Raw genomic sequence first — 20,345 nt, 5'->3', positions numbered from 1 at the left:
TAGTTTGTTTTGCTGTTTGCAAGGACAGTGTTCATTTTCTACCTGGCATAGAACCTATATTTGTAAAGAAAAAAACAATTGTAAATTATCGTAAAGCCTGCAGTTAAAAACAAATAGTTTTTACAGAGTCACAGATGGGTCTTATATTTCGATTTTCCATTTCAGCTAATTTTGGTCCAGAATTTTAATTGAAAAGATACTCCCATTCAACTACTAAAATAAAGATTAAATGAGAGAATAACCCAAAGTAATTGGAGTTTTTCTTTTTTTAAAAAGAAAGTATGTTATACTGAGTATGATGTTTTTATTTGACTACAACCATTATCTGTTTTGGTTTTTGTAAATGTTACAGTGATATTATAAATGTAGACCAAATGTTCTTACAGTTATTTAAAAACTAGAACTACTCAATAGATAAGAAAAGAAGGTCTACTTTTAAAATAACCATAAGAACATGGGTTTACCTTATATATATATACCTTTCTGATGAGTGTTCTAGACCTGTTTCATTTCTAGATATTTACCGCATTCTCCAAATCATTGGAATTGGAGCTCAGTAATAAATCTCACCTCTGAAATTTTGTTTCATTTATTATTAACAAGTAAAATAATTGCATAGGCAGAGTTTATCATCATAATGTAATATTTAATTTCCAGTGCTTTATTGTGGTTTTGCAAGATACATGAAAATGTAATTATGTCTGATTTGTAAATATTAAAGAGCTTAGCTAATTATCTACATGCAACTAAATTAAGTCTTTACTACTGAGCCCTAAATATTTCTTTGCTAGGTGTCTCTGTATAGTACACTTAAAGTAGTTTAAAATGCACTTAGGAGGTATAAAATGCCTTTTAATTTAAAGTATTATCTTCTGCTGTTGGTTATTAAAGAACTAGAGTTCTTCTGTTTTCAACTTACGCATTTAATGTCACATCATTGTCTTTAGAGTTCTTCTAGTAGTCAACAAAATAAGTTGCTATTTGGTGAGGGAGTTATTAGTTAGGTGAGCTATCAGGAGATATTGCAGCAAAGAAGGGCATCCAGAACTGGACAGAGGGCGGCCTTAAGCCATGTGACGTGTGTGAATGAACCAGGGTAGCAGTAGATTCCGCAAGGCACACAGCTGTGAAAAGTAGTGCAAGGGAAGAAACCCATTGAATTTTAGGAGCAAGTAACTGTGATACTATTTACAGGGTGGTTACAAGTTCTGTAGCACAGTCTTTCTGTGTGCAGTGTCAAAGGCTGCCTGGCTGTGTGTTGATGTTTTCATTCCTTCTCTAAAGGAAAATGCCACTTTGACAGAGTCAGTTGTCTAAGGAGGGAATGCTCAGGGCAAGATAATTACAGCCTTTTGTAGTCTGGGTTCAAGTGGTAGGAGGAATGTTTTCCAGTGCAGGAATCTGATTGAGATTGGGCAAACTCAGTAACATAAGAGATTCAGTCTTGAAGCAAGTCTTGGTAAGTGAACCTTTGATAAGGTGTAAGCGACCTCTTTGCCCAGGGAAGCAGTCTCTTCTGATAGAAGAGCTATTTGCCCAGAGGAGCGAGCAGTTCAACTGACAAGTTGATAAGAATTTCCTGACGTAAACAGTGAAGTTACTTATTATTTTATACCCTTATCGGGTGACCAATCTGTCCCAGTTTGCCAGGCATCAAGGGGGTTCTTGAGATGTAGGACTTTCCATTTTAAAACAAGGACAACAAATTAGTTAACTCTGATTTTTAAAACCAAGCTTAGTAATTTTGAGTGCTTGCTTAATGAAAGTAAATTTTCCTTTAAGACACTTGTGATATTTCCCAGTTTTATTGCCATGGCACAAAAACATATTTATAGATAACCTGAAAAAAATTAAACTCCCTCCTTTTCTGGCCTAAAAAATCACTTCTTTTTTTTAAATTTTTTTTTGGTACGCGGGCCTCTCCCGCTGCCGAGCACAGGCTCTGGACGCGCAGGCTCAGCGGCCATGGCTCACGGGCCCAGCCGCTCTGCGGCACGTGGGATCTTCCCGGAACGGGGCACGAACCTGTGTCCCCTGAGTCGGCAGGCGGACTCTCAACCGCTGTGCCACCAGGGAAGCCCCAAAAGTCAATTCTTTAAAACAAACCATTTAACAGAAAGTATAGCAGGCTGAATAATACTCCTTTTCCCCCAGCGACCCCAGAGATGTTTGGATACTAATCCCTAGAACCTGTGAATATGTTCCATTATATGGCAGAAGGGTCTTGACAGATGTGATTAAGTTCAGGATTTTGAGATGGGGAAATTATCCTTTATTATCTGGGTGGACTTGATAGAATCACAGAAGTCCTTATAAGAGGGAGGCAGATGATCAGAGGGAGAAGCAATGTCACCCTGAAAACAGGAAGAGAAAAGGCTATATTGATGTGAGTCCATGGGCCAAGGAACGTGGGTGGCCTCTGGAAGCTGGAAAAGGCAAGGAAACAGATTCTCCCCTAAAGCCTCCAGAAGGACCGGTGCTGCTAACATCTTAATTTTAGCCCCATAAGACTCATTTTGGACTTCTGACCTCCGGAAGTGCAAGAGAATAAATTTGTGTGGTTTTAAGCTACTAAATATGTGGTAATTTGTTACAACCCCAGAAGGAAACTAATACAGAAGGTATCTGGGAAATGAACAGCTGTACCATGTTCCCTTTAGTCATTATTTCTAGTCGCTTTTATGAGCAAAGCTTGTCTTACCTAGCAACAGTTGCTAAGTAAGTTAACAGTTTAATCTAGAGTCTAGGAGGGAGCAACTGCTTAAATCTTCCCAAATCCAGTACCCAGACCTTATAATGGCAGAGGCTTTCATTACCATTCTTTACCATTAGGCACATAACCACTACCTAATCATGGCAAATCATTTAATCCTTGCAGGCCTCTAGCATTATCTTCAAACCTTGAACCTCTTCCAGCTTTCTCAAACATCTAGCTTTTCTTAAAATTACTTTTTCTGATCCTAAAAGAGTGTTTTGGCTGTACGTAGTAAAAGACAAATTTAATTATGATCAGAAATCCGAATTACACAAACTTTGTTTGCTGTGCTGTATGTAATAAGATAATTCCACCAGCCCCCTTTGGGAAAATCTTCAAACAGATCCATGAGTACAAGCCATTTAAGACACGCTTTTACACTCACAAAGATATACTGGGTAAGTGACTTTGCTGTTTTTCTTTGTTCTAATGTTTCATAGCATTATATGACATTCTTCCTGATGTGTAGACTTTGATCAGCCCTCCTGATCAAAGTTGCTTGTCCTGCAGGGGTGTCTGTTTGGCATGAGAAGAATGTGGGTTGAAATCCAGTTCTCCACTTCCCAGTTGTGTGCCTTGACAGTATGCTTAGTCTCTCAGTCTGTCTCCTTATATGTAAATAGGTATGTTAATACTTACCTTGCAGATTTGTCTTGAGGCTTTAATGAAATATTTGTACCTATTCTAAAGTCTGGCACATAATAGTAACTGAGAGTTCTTTTTGCCCTTCCTCATAATTGGGCACCTTCCATACACACAGGAGAGGAAATATCTCTAAGTAATACCTTAATACATGGGTGAAAGGAACTATATTTTTTTAATACATCTTTATTGGAGTATAATGCTTCACAATGGTGTGTTAGTTCCTGCTGTATAACAAAGTGAATCAGCTGTACGTATACTTATATCCCCATATCCCCTCCCTCTTGGCGTCTCCCTCCCACCCTCCCTATCCCACACCTCTAGGTGGTCACAAAGCACAGAGCTGACCTCCCTGTGCTATGCGGCTGCTTCCCACTAGTTATCTATTTTACATTTGGTAGTGTATGTATGTCCATCCCACTCTCTCACCTCCTCCCAGCTTACCCTTCCCCCTCCCCACCCTCAAGTCCATTCTCTATGTCTGCGTCTTTATTCCTGTCCTGCCACTAGGTTCATCAGAACCATTTTTTTTTAGATTCCATATATATGCGTTAGCATATGGTAAAACTATATTAGTAGCTGGTGACATAAAAGTAGGTAGATCTGGGTAACAGAATATGTACTATATATACACTTCTTTTTCTTCCTCTTTTAAATCCTTTTGTATTTTTAAAAAATTTTTATTGAAATATAGTTGATTTACCATGTTTCAGGTATATAGCAAAGTGATTCATTTTATATATATAAATATAAAAATTTATATAAATATTTTAAATTTTTATATAAAATATTTTATATAAAATATATATTCTTTTATATAAATATATGTTCTTTTTCAGCTTGTTTTCCATCATAGGTTATTACAAGATACTGAGTATAATTCCTTGTGCTATACAGTAGGTCCTTGTTTATCTATTTTATATATAGTAGTGTGTATCTGTTAACCCAAATTCCCAATTTATCCCTCCCCCCCATATATACACTTCTAGTAAGCAAATCAAGTTGTAATTACAGGTTTCCTTCTCTCCTCATCTCTGTCAGATTTTTCAGTCTGACTTTAAGCCTTAAAAGTGTTTTCCTAAGAACTCTCAAAATACTTCTCATATCCCCTCTTCCTTAATATGTTAAATTAGTGGTGATTAAATTTCACTCCTGATCTTTGAACATGTAAGAAGCTAGAGAATGGACGGTGTTTTGAAAAAGCTAAAATGTAGCGGGAGATCAAATTGGGATCATCCTCTAAAAATATCAATACCAAAACTGATAACTGATTTTAACTTTTAGTAACTGTTTAGTATGACTTATTAATTATTATCTCTATAATGATTTGACCTTTTACACCCAGAGCAGTGGATATCTATTCTTAATATGCTTTTATTGGTTGATTCCTTATGCCTCCTAGGATATTTGAATCCAAACATTAAGTGAATAAATTAAAGCATGTTGAAATGTCTGTATAAATGCTAATGAGTATTGCATAGGGTAGTTCTCAACCCTGGCAGTGTCCTACAGAACTTTTAAATCCAAACACAGACTCATTGGATTTAATACTGTTACCGAGCTCTTGGGCGGCTCTGGCCGGGGAAGAGGAGTCTCATGTGTCACTTCAGCTGGTGGTAGTGGCGAGCGTGGAAATGGCGGAGACTGTGCGACCACCAGGGTTTTGAAATGGCTGCTGACATTTCTGAATCCGGTGGGCATGATTGCAAAGGAGATCCGAGGAGCAATACCAAGTTAGATGCAGCTTACCCACTTCGAATCCTTTACTGCGGAGTCTATTCATTACCAACAGAGTACTGTGAATATATGTCTGATGTTGCTAAATGTCGACAATGGTTAGAGAAGAATTTATCAAATGAGTTTGCAAAACTTACTGTAGAAAATTCACCCGAACGAGAAGCTGGAACAAGAAGTGAGGGTCAAGGAACAGCAGGGGAAGAGGAAGAGAAGAAAAAACAAAAGAGGTGGAAGGGGTCAAACAAAACAAAAAAAGAAGACTGTACTACAAAAGGTTACGATAGCCAAAATTCCCAGAGCAAAGAAGAAATATGTAACAAGAGTGTGTGGCCTTGCAACTTTTGAAATCGATCTTGAAGAAGCACAAAGGATTTTTGCTCAGAAATTCTCCTGGGTGCCTTAGTAATACGGGAGGATGAAATCAGCATTCAGGGAGACTTTACAGATGACATAAGTGATGGCATTCAGGAAAAATGGCCAGAAGTGGATGATAATAGCATTGAAGATCGTGGAGAAGTGAAGAAGCGATTTTGAAAATTTGTCTGTATTTAATGATCTGAACTGATTGTTGATATGGCCAAAGGGAAAGAGGTCTTTAAAAAAAAATATATATATATATATATATATTTATCCTACAGTAAAACTGTAGCCTACCCTCACCCCTGGCATTTTCACTGTTCTGTACAAGGCTGCTTTTTTTTTTTTATTGCCAAAGTCTAATAAACAGGAGAGGGTGTCATGCTTATGCATGAAATAGAATTTAGTCAAATAAAAAATTTTGGTCATTTGGTACTGACGTTTTCTTTTTAACTTTTTTTTTTTTTTTTTTTTTTGCGGTACGCGGGCCCCTCACTGCTGTGGCCTCTCCCGCTGCGGAGCACAGGCTCCGGACGCATAGGCCCAGCGGCCATGGCTCACGGGCCCAGCCGCTCCGTGGCATGTGGGATCTTCCCGGACCGGGACATGAACCCGTGTCCCCTGCATCGGGGGGACATTTTTGAAAAAACGACTTTCTGTGGAAAGCTTTTCTGTTGATTATTTTTAAATAATCATGATTTAATCAAATCATGATTTTTTTGTTGTTAAGCTGAGTGATATTTTGAAGAATTTGAATTTGGCTTCATCACCAGTGATAACTGTCTCCTTGCTCCTTTGGTATGATAGTTTTGAGATGCTTGAGCATCTCATGGATCTGTAGTTGAATTTGCTTCACTGTTACCAGCCAAGTTCACTTTGTGGGCCTATTAACATATTGTTGGTAATAGTTGTTTAAGCTGTTCTGGAGATTATTTGGTAAAGTATATTAAAAGCCTTAAAACCATCTGCACTGTTTGACCCACTTTTTTTTTTTTTTTTTTTTTTTTGCGGTACGCGGGCCTCTCACTGTTGTGGCCTCTCCCGTTGCGGAGCACAGGCTCTGGACGCGCAGGCTCAGCGGCCATGGCTCATGGACGCGGCATGTGGGATACTCCCAGACCGGGGCACAAACCCGCGTCCCCTGCATCGGCAGGCGGACTCCCAACCACTGCGCCACCAGGGAAGCCCATGACCCACTTCTTGACATTATCCTAAAGATATAATGTCTGGCTTAAAGCTGTGGTTGAGGGTGCTCTTCAAAGTGCTATTCATGATGTAAAAAAATTACAAATGATAAAGATGAACAATTGGGAAATGGTTAAAGAAATGATGGTTTGTCATATGGTAGAATATTTGCATATATTTTAAAATATTTTCTAGGAATACTCGGAAAGTGTTTGATAATGTTAAATAGGAGGTCAGACCCTCAAATCCATTTTATACATTATTTTCATTGTTTTGAGTGGATAGGCATTCAGAGAAGCTGAGTTCTTTTTCTGGCTATAAATTTATGTGAGTAAAATTCTGCTAACCATTTGAAAATAATATACACCATTGCTCAATATAGTCTGGGAAATAGCAATTGAAATTTGTTTTCCTTACAAGAGAAACAGTGATAATGAATCTTAATGAGTACATTAAATGAATTTAAAATCTGTTTTTATAAAGGTCTTAAGTCAGGTGCTACAAACTGAAAAGAAGACTCATTGTATTTTAAATTGCTATACACACCTTTAAGAAAGTTAGAACTCATTGTTTATTGCCATGCAAATTGCAATATTAAATGAATTAGTGGGTTTTAAAATAATTGAAATCTTAGTATGTATAATAAAGATACATTATCTTTAATCTTTAATATAAATTAAGAAAGTGAAATTCTGCATTAACTGTGAATTTATCTGATAAAGCAAATTTACCCATTAAAAAAAAAAAAGTACTGTTACCGAGTCCAAACCTGTTCTGCTCACCATACTACAGGCCCGTAAATCAAGTGACTCAGGGCAAGGAATAACGACTTTATTTGGAAAGCCAGCAGACCCAGAAGATTGCAGACTAACGTCCTAGAGAACCATGGTACCCCATTCAGAAATCAGGCTTCTTTTATATTAAAAGGGGCGGTGGGGGGTGGCTGGTTGTTGCAGACTTCTTGGTGCAGGAATCCTTTGTTCTTGCAGCTGTCTGGGTAGGTCAGGTCATGATATTACTGTAACCTCCAACAAGACAAATTTTATTCTCTGTTCTGCAACTTTTTATCTCTATATGAATGGGGAAGTGTTAACACCTTTAAAGGTCAGAACCTTGAGAATGGGCTATCCTGTAAATTTCAGGCTGTAGGCAACATTCTTAACTCTAAGCAAAACAATAGAATACAAAGGTTAAAGTAAAAGAAACAGATCTAATATGGAGTCAGATTTGTTCTTCCCTATTACAATACTAATCCAACACAGACCCGGTAAATTAGAACCTTCAGAATCGGCCCTCAGCTTGTGGGGTTTTCTTTTAAGTTTTAAAATATTTTTTACATATTTTAATAGTTTTTTATTTGGAAATAGTTGAAGACTGATAAGTTTTAAAAATAGAACAGAGAGTTCCCATCCAGCTTCTCTCATTGATGCCTTACATAATGCTGCTACACTGTCAAAACCAGGAAATTGGTGTTGGATCAATACTGTTAATTCAGGTACAGACCTTACATGTACTTTTTTTCTTTGGTGTGTAGTTTTATTTTACTTTTTATTTTACTTTTTATTTTACTTCCCCAGTTGCCTCCCTGTGGAGTGGGTCTGATACACAGTGCTGTGAGTTCCCTCTTAATCAGTTAGAAAAGAACTTACCCCTTTCATGGGTATCTTTAAAGACTGACATTTCCTGAAAGGATATATTTCTTAGATAACTCTAATAAATAACTCGATAACAGTGAAAAGGAAAGCCAAGAAACAGTCTGTGGATATTTGTGATTTCTTTTTTCTCTTCAAACACACAGATATTGGGACAGATATTCTGAATAAAGGAGAGCAGTTTCAAGAAGCTTTACTCAAAGAACGTATTGCAAAAGCAGAAGCTGCCGTATGGGCTAAGGTAAAGGAAGTTGGAAATCAACCTGAATGCATCTTTGTGGTTCTTTCACGTTTTGGATTTGTATGAAAGAGTGGAGTCAGGCAGAACCGACTTGAATGCTGGCGTCTGTGGGACCAGGGTAGCAAGTTCTTCAATTCCGTAGTCTTGGCGTCTTCAAATGTAAAAGAGGAACAGTAATACTCACTCTGTAGGATTATTGAGAGAGTTCAATGAAATAATGTGCCCGGCACACAGTAGGTGCTCAGTAAGAAGTAGAGATCATCAGGAGCTTCCTTCTGTCTAAATTGCCCCTCTGTGTGGATGACTCCTGCCTGCTCCCTTTATTCTCATGGGATTAAAACCTTTTTAAAAAGACATTCTTGTTGTAGTTGTTTATTATTGCTTAATATTTAATATATAGTAGACCATTCGTTTGTGCAGTGTGTAATGCCCCTAAGTGCCTGTTTTTTCCAAATGCTGCGTCATAGCTGACTCTCCTTTTCACCCCCTCTCCCAGCACCCCTTCGCTCCAAAGTCCTTGACACCTTGTCCATGCGACTGCCGAGGGCCGTGGAGGCAATTTGAGGGTCTTGGGGCTCACGGTCAGATCCCAGACACTTCAGCGAAGCAGAATCTCAATCCTCCAGCTCCCACTTCTTCCAGTTAGAGAGAAAATGCCATACGTGACTTCCTAAAGAAAACTAGCGCTCCTTGAGAGCAGGACAACCCACAGTGCTAGAACATTATTTCTCGGTTTCTCTATAAAGTAAACATCATAGCAAAGAGTGTTGGAATTGCCCAGCATTAGTCCCAGCAAAAGCTTTGTATTAAAGTACTTCGAAAGTATAAAATGCTCCAGTGCAAAGGGTAATAGAAATAAAAATCTTACTAGATATGTATCCTTATCAATAATAATAAAATTTAAATTGATTGTGAGCCATTAATTAACTACCCTAACACAAGAGAATGCTTTTGTGAATAATGTACAATTTAAATATAACAATATACAATTTAAATATAACTAATGTTCTGGGCATTCTCTTGAAATAAAATAATGAAACCTCTTCCTGAAGACCCTGATGCAGGGGATCTGGGATGGTACTCAGCCTCCCTTCTCAGTAATTTCAGGCTTTGTGCATTTTTCCACTTCTCTGTATTTTCCAGATTTTCTGCGATGAGCATACATGACTTTGATAGTCAATCAAGCAAGAAATAAAGTGCCAAAGAAAAAAGACAACCCAGCAGGCTGCAGTAAAGCTCTCCTTAGCAATTCCTGAAACAGTGATTTTAGCCACGGTTTGGGCCGTGTTAGGGCATCTCTGGCTGAGGCCTAGTTTGCTATGGGAGGTTTGAGATGGGAACAGAGCCAGTAGTCAGGGGCCCCAGGGTGGTTGCTAGTTTTCATTAAACATGAAAACCTGATACATATTAATAAATAAATGAACTCTTTCAAAGGCAGATGAACGCCAAAGAGAAGCAGTGAAGAAAGCCCTTGAAGAAGCAAATGACATGCACAAAATGAAAATCCAGATTCTGAAAGAGGAACATCAAAAAGATTTACAGGTTTTTATAGTGGCTTGTTTGTTGTCTTTTTAGCGGTACTTTAGTGAAAAGCTCTGGCGTGTTCCATGGAGGTTGGTTGGGAGGCCCAGGATTTTCACAGAAGATATGCTGGACTCCATGGCAACAGTGATGCATGGGTGCAAGAGAATCCCTTTGGCATAATGAAGCATAATGAATGGCCTTTGATATAATGAACCCAAACCTTTATGGGGTTAAGGTATGAAGGAGGCACCCCTGCCTGCACTCTACATCCCTTGCCACTGGCTCTCTTTCCTCCTCTCAGTGCCCTTCTCCTGGACCCTCAAACCTGTATGCACCACACTCTTTCCCACCTTGGGGACTTTGCCAGAATGTTCTTCCTGCACTTCATCAGACATCACTGGTCAAGGGAGACCTTACCTGATCAGTTCTGTCCTGCTACCCATACACTGTCCTGGTCACTCCGCCCTCTTTAACAGCATCACCACCTAGCACTGGTGTAAGTAAATAGATTGGAGGATTGATTACTTGTTGAATATGTGATCGCCATCTGCCTGCAGCCTTCATAAGGGTGTGTCTGCCTCACTACCACCCTTGTTCCGGTGCCAGGACGGTGCCTTGACTTTGTAAGTGTGAAAACGGGCTGAACAGAGGAAGCAGGCGCTTCTCTCCCTTCTCCTGAGCTCTCTGATTGCATCCTTTTTCCTAAGTTTGCGTTTACCGCAATGCCAAGAGGGACCTCTGTTTCTCAGGTATTTCCTGCAGGACCAGAGGTCACACAATGAGGGGAACTCTTTCCAGCCTGTAACTTGTTCCAGTACACGACTCTGGGTAGTCAGTAAACTGTCCAGGCAGAGACCCAGGGGTTCCTCACACAGTTCAGTCCCAAACTCTGCTCAAAGGAAAAAACAGAACTATTTTCACATGTGGGTCACAGGAGGGACAGAACAGGGCACGATGCAGGTGTAATGATTCCTGGGCAGAGGCTGGAGGGAAAGTGGCAGAAGTGTGGACCCAGGTTTGGCCTAATTCAATAAGAACATAACGAATAAACAGTTCAGGGACCATGGGCCCTTTTGTCTCTTGTTTCGGCCGTGAGCACCTGCCATGTGTCAGCTCTGTACCAGGTGAGATTAAATAGACTGTTCTCAGAAAACTTTCTGGCAGGAAAGGGAGCTCCACCCCAGGGCTCCTAAGGGACGGTTGACCCTCCCTGCTTGGCTCCAGTGGCCATCCCTGATTTCACTCCGAAACAGGAGGAGCGTTTATAGCATGTCCAGATAGACCTGCTGCTCAGCTAGCTGGGACTGGAATGGCCACACTGGTTCTTGAATAGTGAAATACTCCTCTATCAATTGGTAAATCACCACTCCCCGGGCCCCTAACACCTTCACCACCCTGGACCTCCCGCAGCCCAGCAATTTGAAGGGGCAACCGTTTCCATGGGTGTGGGCCTCTAGGACCCTGTCCTGTGCTGCAGCCAGAGGATCCACATTTTAAATATCCCTCCTGGCATTAGGGTGTGATGAGGCAAGGGTAGCTTAGAAGTGATGCCTGTTGCAAGGAGCTTGCCTCCTAGTCTTGCTCTAGGTAATTTGATGGTACCCCATATAGTCTTTGTGTTGAGTTGATGCACTTAGTGTTAAAATAGAAGAAGTCCTAAAAAAGTTTAAAGAGGGAGGTTGACCTTTCCAAATTATTCTAAAAAAGTCTCAGGGGCTTTTTTTTTTTTTATTATTATTATGAATGAGTGATTTGTCTAAGAGGGATGTGGAGGGTTGTTTCAGCTGTAGGGTCCTCAGACAGACATCGCTATTGCTCCTCAGGGGGTGTCTCTGAACCACCTCCTTAGAGCCTACTTACCTGCAGATTCCTGGGCTCCACCTGACCTACAGAGTCATTGGCAGCGTATTTACCCAGCAGCCCATGTGGTTCTCACATATATTAAAGTTGGATATAAACACATATAAAGTCACACATATTTTCTCATATTAAAGTTTGAGATTACCCGTATAGAGAGCAGAAAACCAAATTCTTCTAGAACCAAACAGCATTACATTCTGGGACGTAGAAATCACCAGGTATTGCTCTTCTGAGATGTTAAGAATTTGGGTGTCAGATGCTTGCTGTTAAATAAAATTTCCAGGTCTTGTCCAATGGATAGATAGGATTTTGAAAAGGTGCTAATATTATCTTATTCAAATACAATAATATTAAAAAGTAAATAATAAAATGGAAGCTAAGGGAAAATGAGAGTAGGAAATAGAATGAAGTCAGGTGTGAATCCGAAACTTAGAAATGTCTGTATGCCACGAGGTCCTGTGCAGTTACCATAGCTGGCCCTTGAGCTTTCTGACAGTCAATGCACAGAGGAAAGTGCTATGAATCACCATGTCCATGAGGTAAAAACAAATCCGGTACTCAGATGGCCCAGATCTTCCTCCATGTGATACCTGAGAGAAACTTCTCATGAGGGAGGCATTGTGTAATAAAGGAAGGTCTGTCAAACATCTGCACAGTGAAGAGCATGGATTTCATGAGGCTGTCTCTTATCTCCAGGTAGAGGCTGATTCACTCAAAATGCATTTCAGTAAAAGTAATTTAACTGGGAGGCTTTCCATTGAGTAAGAACACCGCCAAACAGTAGGTCATTGAATTATTTTTTCGTAGCTTTAAATAGGTATTGGACATGCTGTATGAGGCAGTAAAATGATTTTGGTTTTATTAAACCATTACATAAAAGAGGGACAGGGTTTAATTCTCTGAATCCTTGTTCAGAACCCAGTCAAAATAAAGGGCTGGTGTGTCATTTTTAAATTCTATGATTCAAATAGAAATGTATTATGATAATACTTCATCTATCTAAGGTTCAACCATTCAGCAATCTCAGTTACTGAAAATGTACTTGAAAACCCAGAAATAATCCCTAAGAGTTAAAATATCCCCTAAGGCGTTAAACAACGGCCTCTGACTACAAGATAGAGACTCAGGCTTATTGCCTGTAGCAGAACCTTCCATTCCCTGCTCAGTGATTGTCTCTGGGAGACAGGGAGGAGGAGGGAGGGAGGAACCTCACTGTCTTATAAGCCCGGACGGCGTTTCTGGAAGGAAAATAAACTGATGAATCTCTGGAAAGACCCCAGCATCACAGCCAGCAATGAAACGAGAAGCTGGTGGGCGAGAATCCTGCTTTTGTTCCTAGTTCTTCCACTGACTCACTCTGTGAAATAACTTAGTTTCTTTTGTTTTTATTCTTTTTTTTTTTTTCCGGTACGCGGGCCTCTCAACTGTTGTGGCCTCTCCCGTTGCGGAGCACAGGCTCCAGACGCACAGGCTCAGCAGCCATGGCTCACGGTCGCAGCCGCTCCGTGGCATGTGGGATCTTCCCGGACCGGGACATGAACCCGCGTCCCCTGCATCGGCAGACGGACTCCCAACCACTGTGCCACCAGGGAAGCCCCTATTCTCTTTTTTTTTTTTTTTTAATTTTGTTTAATATTGGAGCAGAGTTGATTTATAATGTTGTGTTAGTTTCAGGTATACAACAGAGTGATTCAGTTATACATATACATGTTTCTGTACTTTATCAAATCCTTTTCCCATTTAGGTTATCACAGAATATTGAGCACCTTTATTTCTTTATGTTCTCTCTTATCTCTGAAACAGATACAAACTGACCTTTAAATGAAAGTTTTGAAACTCCTGGATGGAATTAATTGCCCCTCCTTTCTGGCATGTGTTTCTGTTAAACCACTGGTTGCAGGATGGGGTCTGGGTCTCCTCTGCTAGGCAGTGAGTCCCGAGGGGGATTCCAGCCTCCTTCTGTCTGTAGCATCGGTCCTAGCACTGTGCCTGTCACACTGTGCTGTCAGTGGACATTTCCAGGGATACAGGGTTTTCCTTGGGAGCCTGTTTCCCTCAGGTCCTGGTTTGGCAAGTGCCTCCTCTTTTTACTCGGCTGAAGGCTCCACAGGTCCTTCTACCTTGGCGCAGTGGAGCCCTTGCTCCCGTCCCCTTTGTGAACGAGGAAGAGCCCCTCAGCTCGAATGAGCTGGAATGCTCCAGAACGACAGTGGGGACTGGCAGGCAGCTTCCTGTGACTGCGGTCGTGTGCGGTGCTTGCTGCCCGGGCCTCAGGTGTCCTCCTACCCGGGAGACTCTCATAGTCATTATTTCTGCCATTTTCCAGGACTGACTTCCTAAAGCAGTATCATGTTCTGTATTTCTAATCATGGGTAAAGGTAATAGGACATTATAGAATATTTGGACAATCAAGAAAAAATACCTGTGACCCAATTACTTTTCTTTTTGCAATTCCTTTCCAATATTATCTATATACGTATTTTATGCTAGTTTGTGCATTTCTGATTTTACTTATCATTATAAATGAAACTTTTCCATATAGTATACACTCTTTTTATTTTTTCCTTTTAATGGCCATGTAATATTCCATGGTATGGATATACCATTCCAGTTTTTTTCTTTTTCCGTTTTTTTCTGTATTCCTTTACTTTTATAAAAAATATTTTTTTATTGAATGAAAGATTTTAAATTCTATGGTGCTTTACAATATTCAGAAGTTTCACACACCTGATTTCATACAAGTCCATAATCCCCTTTTTTCCCCACCCCCTGTATTGCCCCTCCCCCTTCCCTCTCCCCACTGGTAAACATTAGTTAGATCTGTATCTGTGAGTCTGCTTCTTTTTTAAATACACTCTTCTTTTAAATCATTAGGCTTAACTGGTGTACATTCCATCGGGCAGATGAATTATGATTTGAATAACGTTTTTAAACATCAAAGCTGTAACACCTAAACCTAGTTTTTCTGTTGCTTAAGGAAATGGTATCTAAGACCAAGATGGAGTTGCATCAAAACATGGAGCAAGAACTGCAGCGAGAACGCCTGGCTGCCGAGCAACGCATGGTCCGCAAGATCCAGAGGATCATGATGGAGTGCCACCAGGAGAAAGTCCAGGCTGTGGAGGAAGCCCGGGCCCAGGAGAGGCACATAGCCCAGGAGGAGATCCAGGCCCAGAGAAGGTACTCCAGGGGGCACCCCTGCAAATCAGTGTCTTACTCTGTCAGAATCAACTTGGAGGAAGGGATAAGGTTGAAGCACATAGGTGGATATTTCCCAGATTTTGCGTTTTTACATTTTTTTAAAAATTTACTTATTTTTTATTTTTATTTTTGGCTGCATTGTGTCTCTGTTGCTGTGCACGGGCTTTCTCTGGTTGCGGTGAGCAGGGGCTACTCTTTAATGCGGCGCGCGGGCTTCTCATTGCAGTGGCTTCTCTTGTTGTGGAGCACAGGCTCTAGGCGCATGGGCTTCAGTAGTTGTGGTTTGCAGGCTCTAGAGCGCAGGCTCAGTAGTTGTGGCACACGGGCTTAGTTGCTCCACGGCATGTGGGATCTTCCCGGGCCAGGGATCGAACCCGTGTCCCCTGCATTGGCAGGTGGATTCTTAACCACTGCACCACCAAGGAAGCCCTGTTTTTACATTTTTATTATGGAATATATCAAACATAGAGAACAATATATAGTGTATTGTAGAATATGTGTGTGTGTGTGTGTGTGGTTTAAAGAAAAATAACACGAATACTCAAGGGCCTACCAGCCATCTGAAGGGATTAAAAAGTCCCATGTTCTTCCTCAACCTCATTTCCTTCCTTTCCCCCCTCTCGCGAGATAACTACTGTTCGAAAAATTGTGTTTTTCATTCTATATCTCCAGTTTTAGGGACGGAGAGGAATCAAGAAATACTTTTCCACAGACACATATAAGTCAGTCTTCACATTCTCTAGCCCATACCATACACTACTGTGGATGGGTTACTTTTGGTCTTTTTCTTATTACACAAGTCATAATGCTGTAAACGAAGTTGACCTTATGGAAATATAGAGAGCAAAAATTGCAAAGTCCCAACTCACTGCTTCCTACCCCGTCCCTGTCTCCCAGAGACAATCATTTTGAAGAACGGGGTCTGTATCCTTCTGTGCCCTTTTGATGTATTTACAGCCTTATATATGTGCATAATCTGAAATAATTTTTACATAAATTGGATCATATATATATGTGTGAAAAATACCAAAGGAACCATTTTATAATATGTAATGAACATTTGATGGAATTGGCCAGTTTGAACAGGACAGCAATCCGGAGCCCTAGTGGCCAAGAGAGAACCTCGGTTTCCAGGTGTTCAGCGACCTGACCAAGCTCATGTAGCTGAAGCAGCAGGACCAAAACTGAAACCTTTGTATTCCACCTCCTGGGCTAGGACTTGTCTCTTGCTTTGCTGCTTGAGTTAACAGATCTGTTTGTATATAATTAATGGGTAAAATCGTCCTTGTTAGAACTGTTTAGAATAGGGCCAAAGGTAAAATTCTGTAGGGGGTGCAGATAAATAGGAATGAAGGCTGCAGCCGCGGCTTCTTCGGTGGTCCCCCCTTCTTGCACAGGCTGTAAGTCACTGTGAGGCAGAGGAGGAAGAGGAAAGAGGATTTCAGGAGAAAGTTAGAGAAGGCGGTTACTCCTGAGCGAGTTGTGGTCCAAAGCAGTGGAAGGTGGCTCTCCTCTCCCTCTGCTTCCCACCCTCCGTCTGCAGGAGCTCTGTCCATCCTGAAGAAGCCTCTGGGTCCTCTCTTCACACACACCGGCAGCCTCCTGCTTCCTCCTTCCCTCTTTTGCTTTTGTCCCCCTTTGGCTCTTTCCTCTGTTAGGTTCAACAGCCACCTTTCATTAAGCCAGTTGACTAAGATTAGGGAACTGCCATGCTTGTTATTTTAAGTATATCCATCTAGAATGTCCATTTTGTTATTGATGTGTTCCAGGTGCCTGGCAGAGAACCTCGCGCATGGTGGGTGTTCTTTAAATAGTTATCAAAGGTTCAAGCTTGTTCCAGTCAGCTGAACCCACTTTGCAGCACACCAGGTCTTATTTCGAGACATTGCTAGATTCCAGCGTTCTTTAGAGCATTTGCAGAAATTAATATATGGAGAAGGGCCACTGTTGAGAATTCCACTGTGGATCTCTTACTTGGCTATAAACTTTCACTCAAGACTTCAGAATACTTACATATTGTGACAAATTTGTTAAATGCTCAGAAAACTTTCTTTGTGGGTTGAGGTGATTGAGTTCTAAACAGATTATCTAGGAGACACTGTACTCTTTCTCTTAAAGGTAAAAAAAAAAGAAAAAAGAAATAAACATCTTGCTCGGAAAAGTTCTAAGTATTTACTTGCCCAAGGCAAAGGCATGACTGAAATGACTGCTCAGGAATGTGTGTGGTGATGGCTGTAATTCCTGGTGACAGCTGCCCTTTATTCCACACTAGAACATGCAAGGCCCTTTGTATGCTTCTCATTGAATCCTCATATCCCTTCCTGGGGGATTCAGTCATCTTTCGTATCTTCAGATGAACACGCTGAGTCTTAGAGAGAGACTAAGCAACTGCCCAAGGTCACCTGGAGAAGATACAAACCCTGGTGTGTATGATACCGAAGCTTGTGACCTTGCCTTACGCCACCCTGCTCACTTCACCAGAGTTCATCAAGTGCCTTCTGGGGCTGTGGTTCTGAGCTCGGGCACTGAGGAATAAGGCTCTTGCCTCAACATTATGTGAAGTAAGTAAAGCATAGCTGTCCCCTTTGAGCAAGGCTAGAGGGACTTGTGCAAAGAACACATGGGTGCTGGAGGAGTTCTCGGTCCTGGAAAGATCAAGCAAAGAGTGTGTGGGCTGTGTGGTGAGGCGGGTTTCTTGGAGGAAGTTAGTCTTGGTTTGGGCCCTAGAGAGAAGGGAGGAGGTCCCATTTGTGAAGGACTGAAAAGAGTGGGGACAGCATGAGCAAACACATGGAGGGGAAGGTGGGGAGTTTAACGAGGCGGAGCTAAGGGAAGTTGGGAGCATTAATACCCCAGAGATAGAAACGCGCTGCTGAAGGTTGGACTCTGGAGATGCCTCCTCTCCTCCCCGCCCCGTCTGATGTCTGCAGCCCCAGCATGGGTAGCACTAATCCTCCTGCAGACCAGGTGCAATAGGTTCCCAGCGTCTCAGGTGGAACATCAGAATATATTTTCCTTATAAGGACACTGGTTATGGCTAATTAAAATAGTGCTAAGAGCCCTGTAGTTCAAGTGAAATAGCTCATTGTGGGCTCACCTGGCAAATGATCTGCTACGTTCAGTGTTTCTCCAAACATTGGATGCACAAATGAATTTTGGAAACAGATCCCTGCGTAACTTAGGAATTGCCTATGGAGAAATGAAGTGTTGGTTTTTGCTGTACCAACACTGGGAAAATAACTGGCGAAAGTTGGAAAGAACATTTAAAAAAATATCAGATCCCTTTAAGCGAGAACAGATTTTGGTAGTAAGGAGTTTAAAGGGGGCTGTCATGGAGGGTGGGAGCTGGTGTCATCTAAGGTACAGTTTGAGCAGATGTACCTGAGATCAGCTCTGGTGGAGCTTTTTAGTCAGCCTCTTAGATGGACACCACCTCTGTGTGGGTCCAGAGAAAGCCAGGCTGACCTAGTAGGAAGCTCACACCTGCTTGTGATGGAGCCGTGGTTCTGGAGAAGGGGTGTAACTTCCTCCTTGGGGATTTGGGGCCGGCTCAAGGAAATGCCTTCCAGTGCCTTCTGATCTAAGCCCCATGGGCTCTGATCATCATCTCCACAATCTCACCAACATCCTAAAGTTATAAATCATCAGCCTGAATCCTAAGGTTTTGTGTAGACGCACCTTCTGAACACTATCTATGCCTCTATTGTCCTGTGACCTGGGCTGAGAATCAGGAAGTTGGTTTTGATTCCTCTTCTTTCTGTAGCCCCTAAATCCTAGCAATAATGGATTCTGGCACTTGTGACTTTGTAATATTTCTTGGATTTCCCCCTTTCTCTCCTTCTTCCTATCCCTTTCTCTTTCATCATTAATTTAGATCATTGTACACTCAGAATGTTACAAACTAGTACAAATTGGTCTCTCTACTTCACCCAACTTGGATTCAGTTTACCTGATATTATCAGAATAACAATTCTAAAATGTTATTTTCAGTGTGTTGCCCTCCTGATAAGAAATGTATAGTGATCTCTTATGCTATTGAAGCAGGCAATGTGTTCTACTGAAGGGCGGGAACTCTCCAATTTGCTCCATTGTGTGACATTGAACAATAACTATCTCCCCAAGCCTCACTTTCTTCACCTGTTACACGGGAATAATAAGAGATAATAAATACAAATAGAACCGGCTTCAGTGGGTGAAAATTAAATGAGATATAGTGCATGTAAATTGCTTAGCACAGTCCCTGGGACACAGTAAGTACTCAATAAATGGTGACCCTTTTTATTAATAACGGATATAGCCTAGTTGGTGGGAGAGGGAATGAGAAAAATAGCATAGCAGCTGGAGGCTCAGGTCAAATGATGTTTACCTCCAGATTGGGAAAATCTATCAGGTTTGACAGTCAAGTTGAAAGAATCAGAGACAATGAGAAAACTGCACCTTGGAGGGTAGAAGCTGGGGTAAGTCTTGGAAGGACTGTATTAGACTAGGAGGCAGAGAGGGGAGGGTTTTTATTAACAACATAAATACTCAAATTCAACATTTGTAGGTTTTTTAATCCTCAAATCTTTAGAGGTTCTATTCCAACTAGGTATCAGGAGATATCCACAGAAGTGTATCTCAGTGGCTAAGAGATTTGCCCTGAACCCAGACTGCCTGGGTTGTAGCACTTGTTTTGCCACTTTTTCTAATTAAGTGAAATTGAGCAAGTTGCTTGACCTCTCTGAGCCACAGTTCCTCATCTATAAAATAGGCCTCATAGACTGAACTGCCTCATAGACTTGTTTGAGTAATCCTTGAGTTAATATATTAACCATTGAGTTACTATTGAGTTTATAGTTGGCTGCTATAAATTCTATATAATTGTATACATTATAACCAGAGGCCTATGAATTCATTCAGCAGTGGTTCTCAAAGTATGGGCCCAGACCCTTTCAGCAGGTCCCCAAGGTCAAAGCTATTTTCTTAATAATACTAAGATGTGATTTGCCTTTTCACTCTATCTCATGAGTATGTAGTGGTGTTTTCCAGGGTTTTATGTGTGATATCTCAACAGATTGAAATGAAACGAAAATCTAGCTTTTTTTTCTATTAAGCCAGACAGTAAAGAGTTTTGCCACAAATGTAAAATGATGCCACTTTTCTCACCAAAAGTTTTTTATTTTTTTAAATTTTTATTATTTATTTATTTTTT

General features: G+C 40.9%; 1 protein-coding gene and 1 pseudogene across 1 annotated transcript in view; both read left to right on the top strand.

Moving 5' to 3' along the window:
- Positions 1 to 78: 78 nt before the first annotated feature.
- C12H6orf163 (chromosome 12 C6orf163 homolog) overlaps positions 79 to 20,345 on the top strand; it is a 57,863-nt gene continuing 37,596 nt past the window's right edge. Inside the window, exons 1-4 of the mRNA XM_004264842.3 lie at positions 79 to 3,153; positions 8,475 to 8,569; positions 10,004 to 10,111; positions 14,931 to 15,133. Of these exons, the coding sequence (XP_004264890.1) occupies positions 3,006 to 3,153; positions 8,475 to 8,569; positions 10,004 to 10,111; positions 14,931 to 15,133 (554 nt within the window). The 5' untranslated portion in view covers positions 79 to 3,005. The remainder of the gene's footprint in view (positions 3,154 to 8,474; positions 8,570 to 10,003; positions 10,112 to 14,930; positions 15,134 to 20,345) is intronic.
- Positions 4,255 to 5,924, top strand: LOC105748964 (density-regulated protein-like; annotated as a pseudogene).

This window comes from Orcinus orca, chromosome 12 (genome assembly GCF_937001465.1).
Source record: "Orcinus orca chromosome 12, mOrcOrc1.1, whole genome shotgun sequence".
Taxonomy (NCBI): domain Eukaryota; kingdom Metazoa; phylum Chordata; class Mammalia; order Artiodactyla; family Delphinidae; genus Orcinus; species Orcinus orca.
Note: the sequence above shows the minus strand (reverse complement) of the source record. Positions and strands in the feature narration are given on the sequence as shown.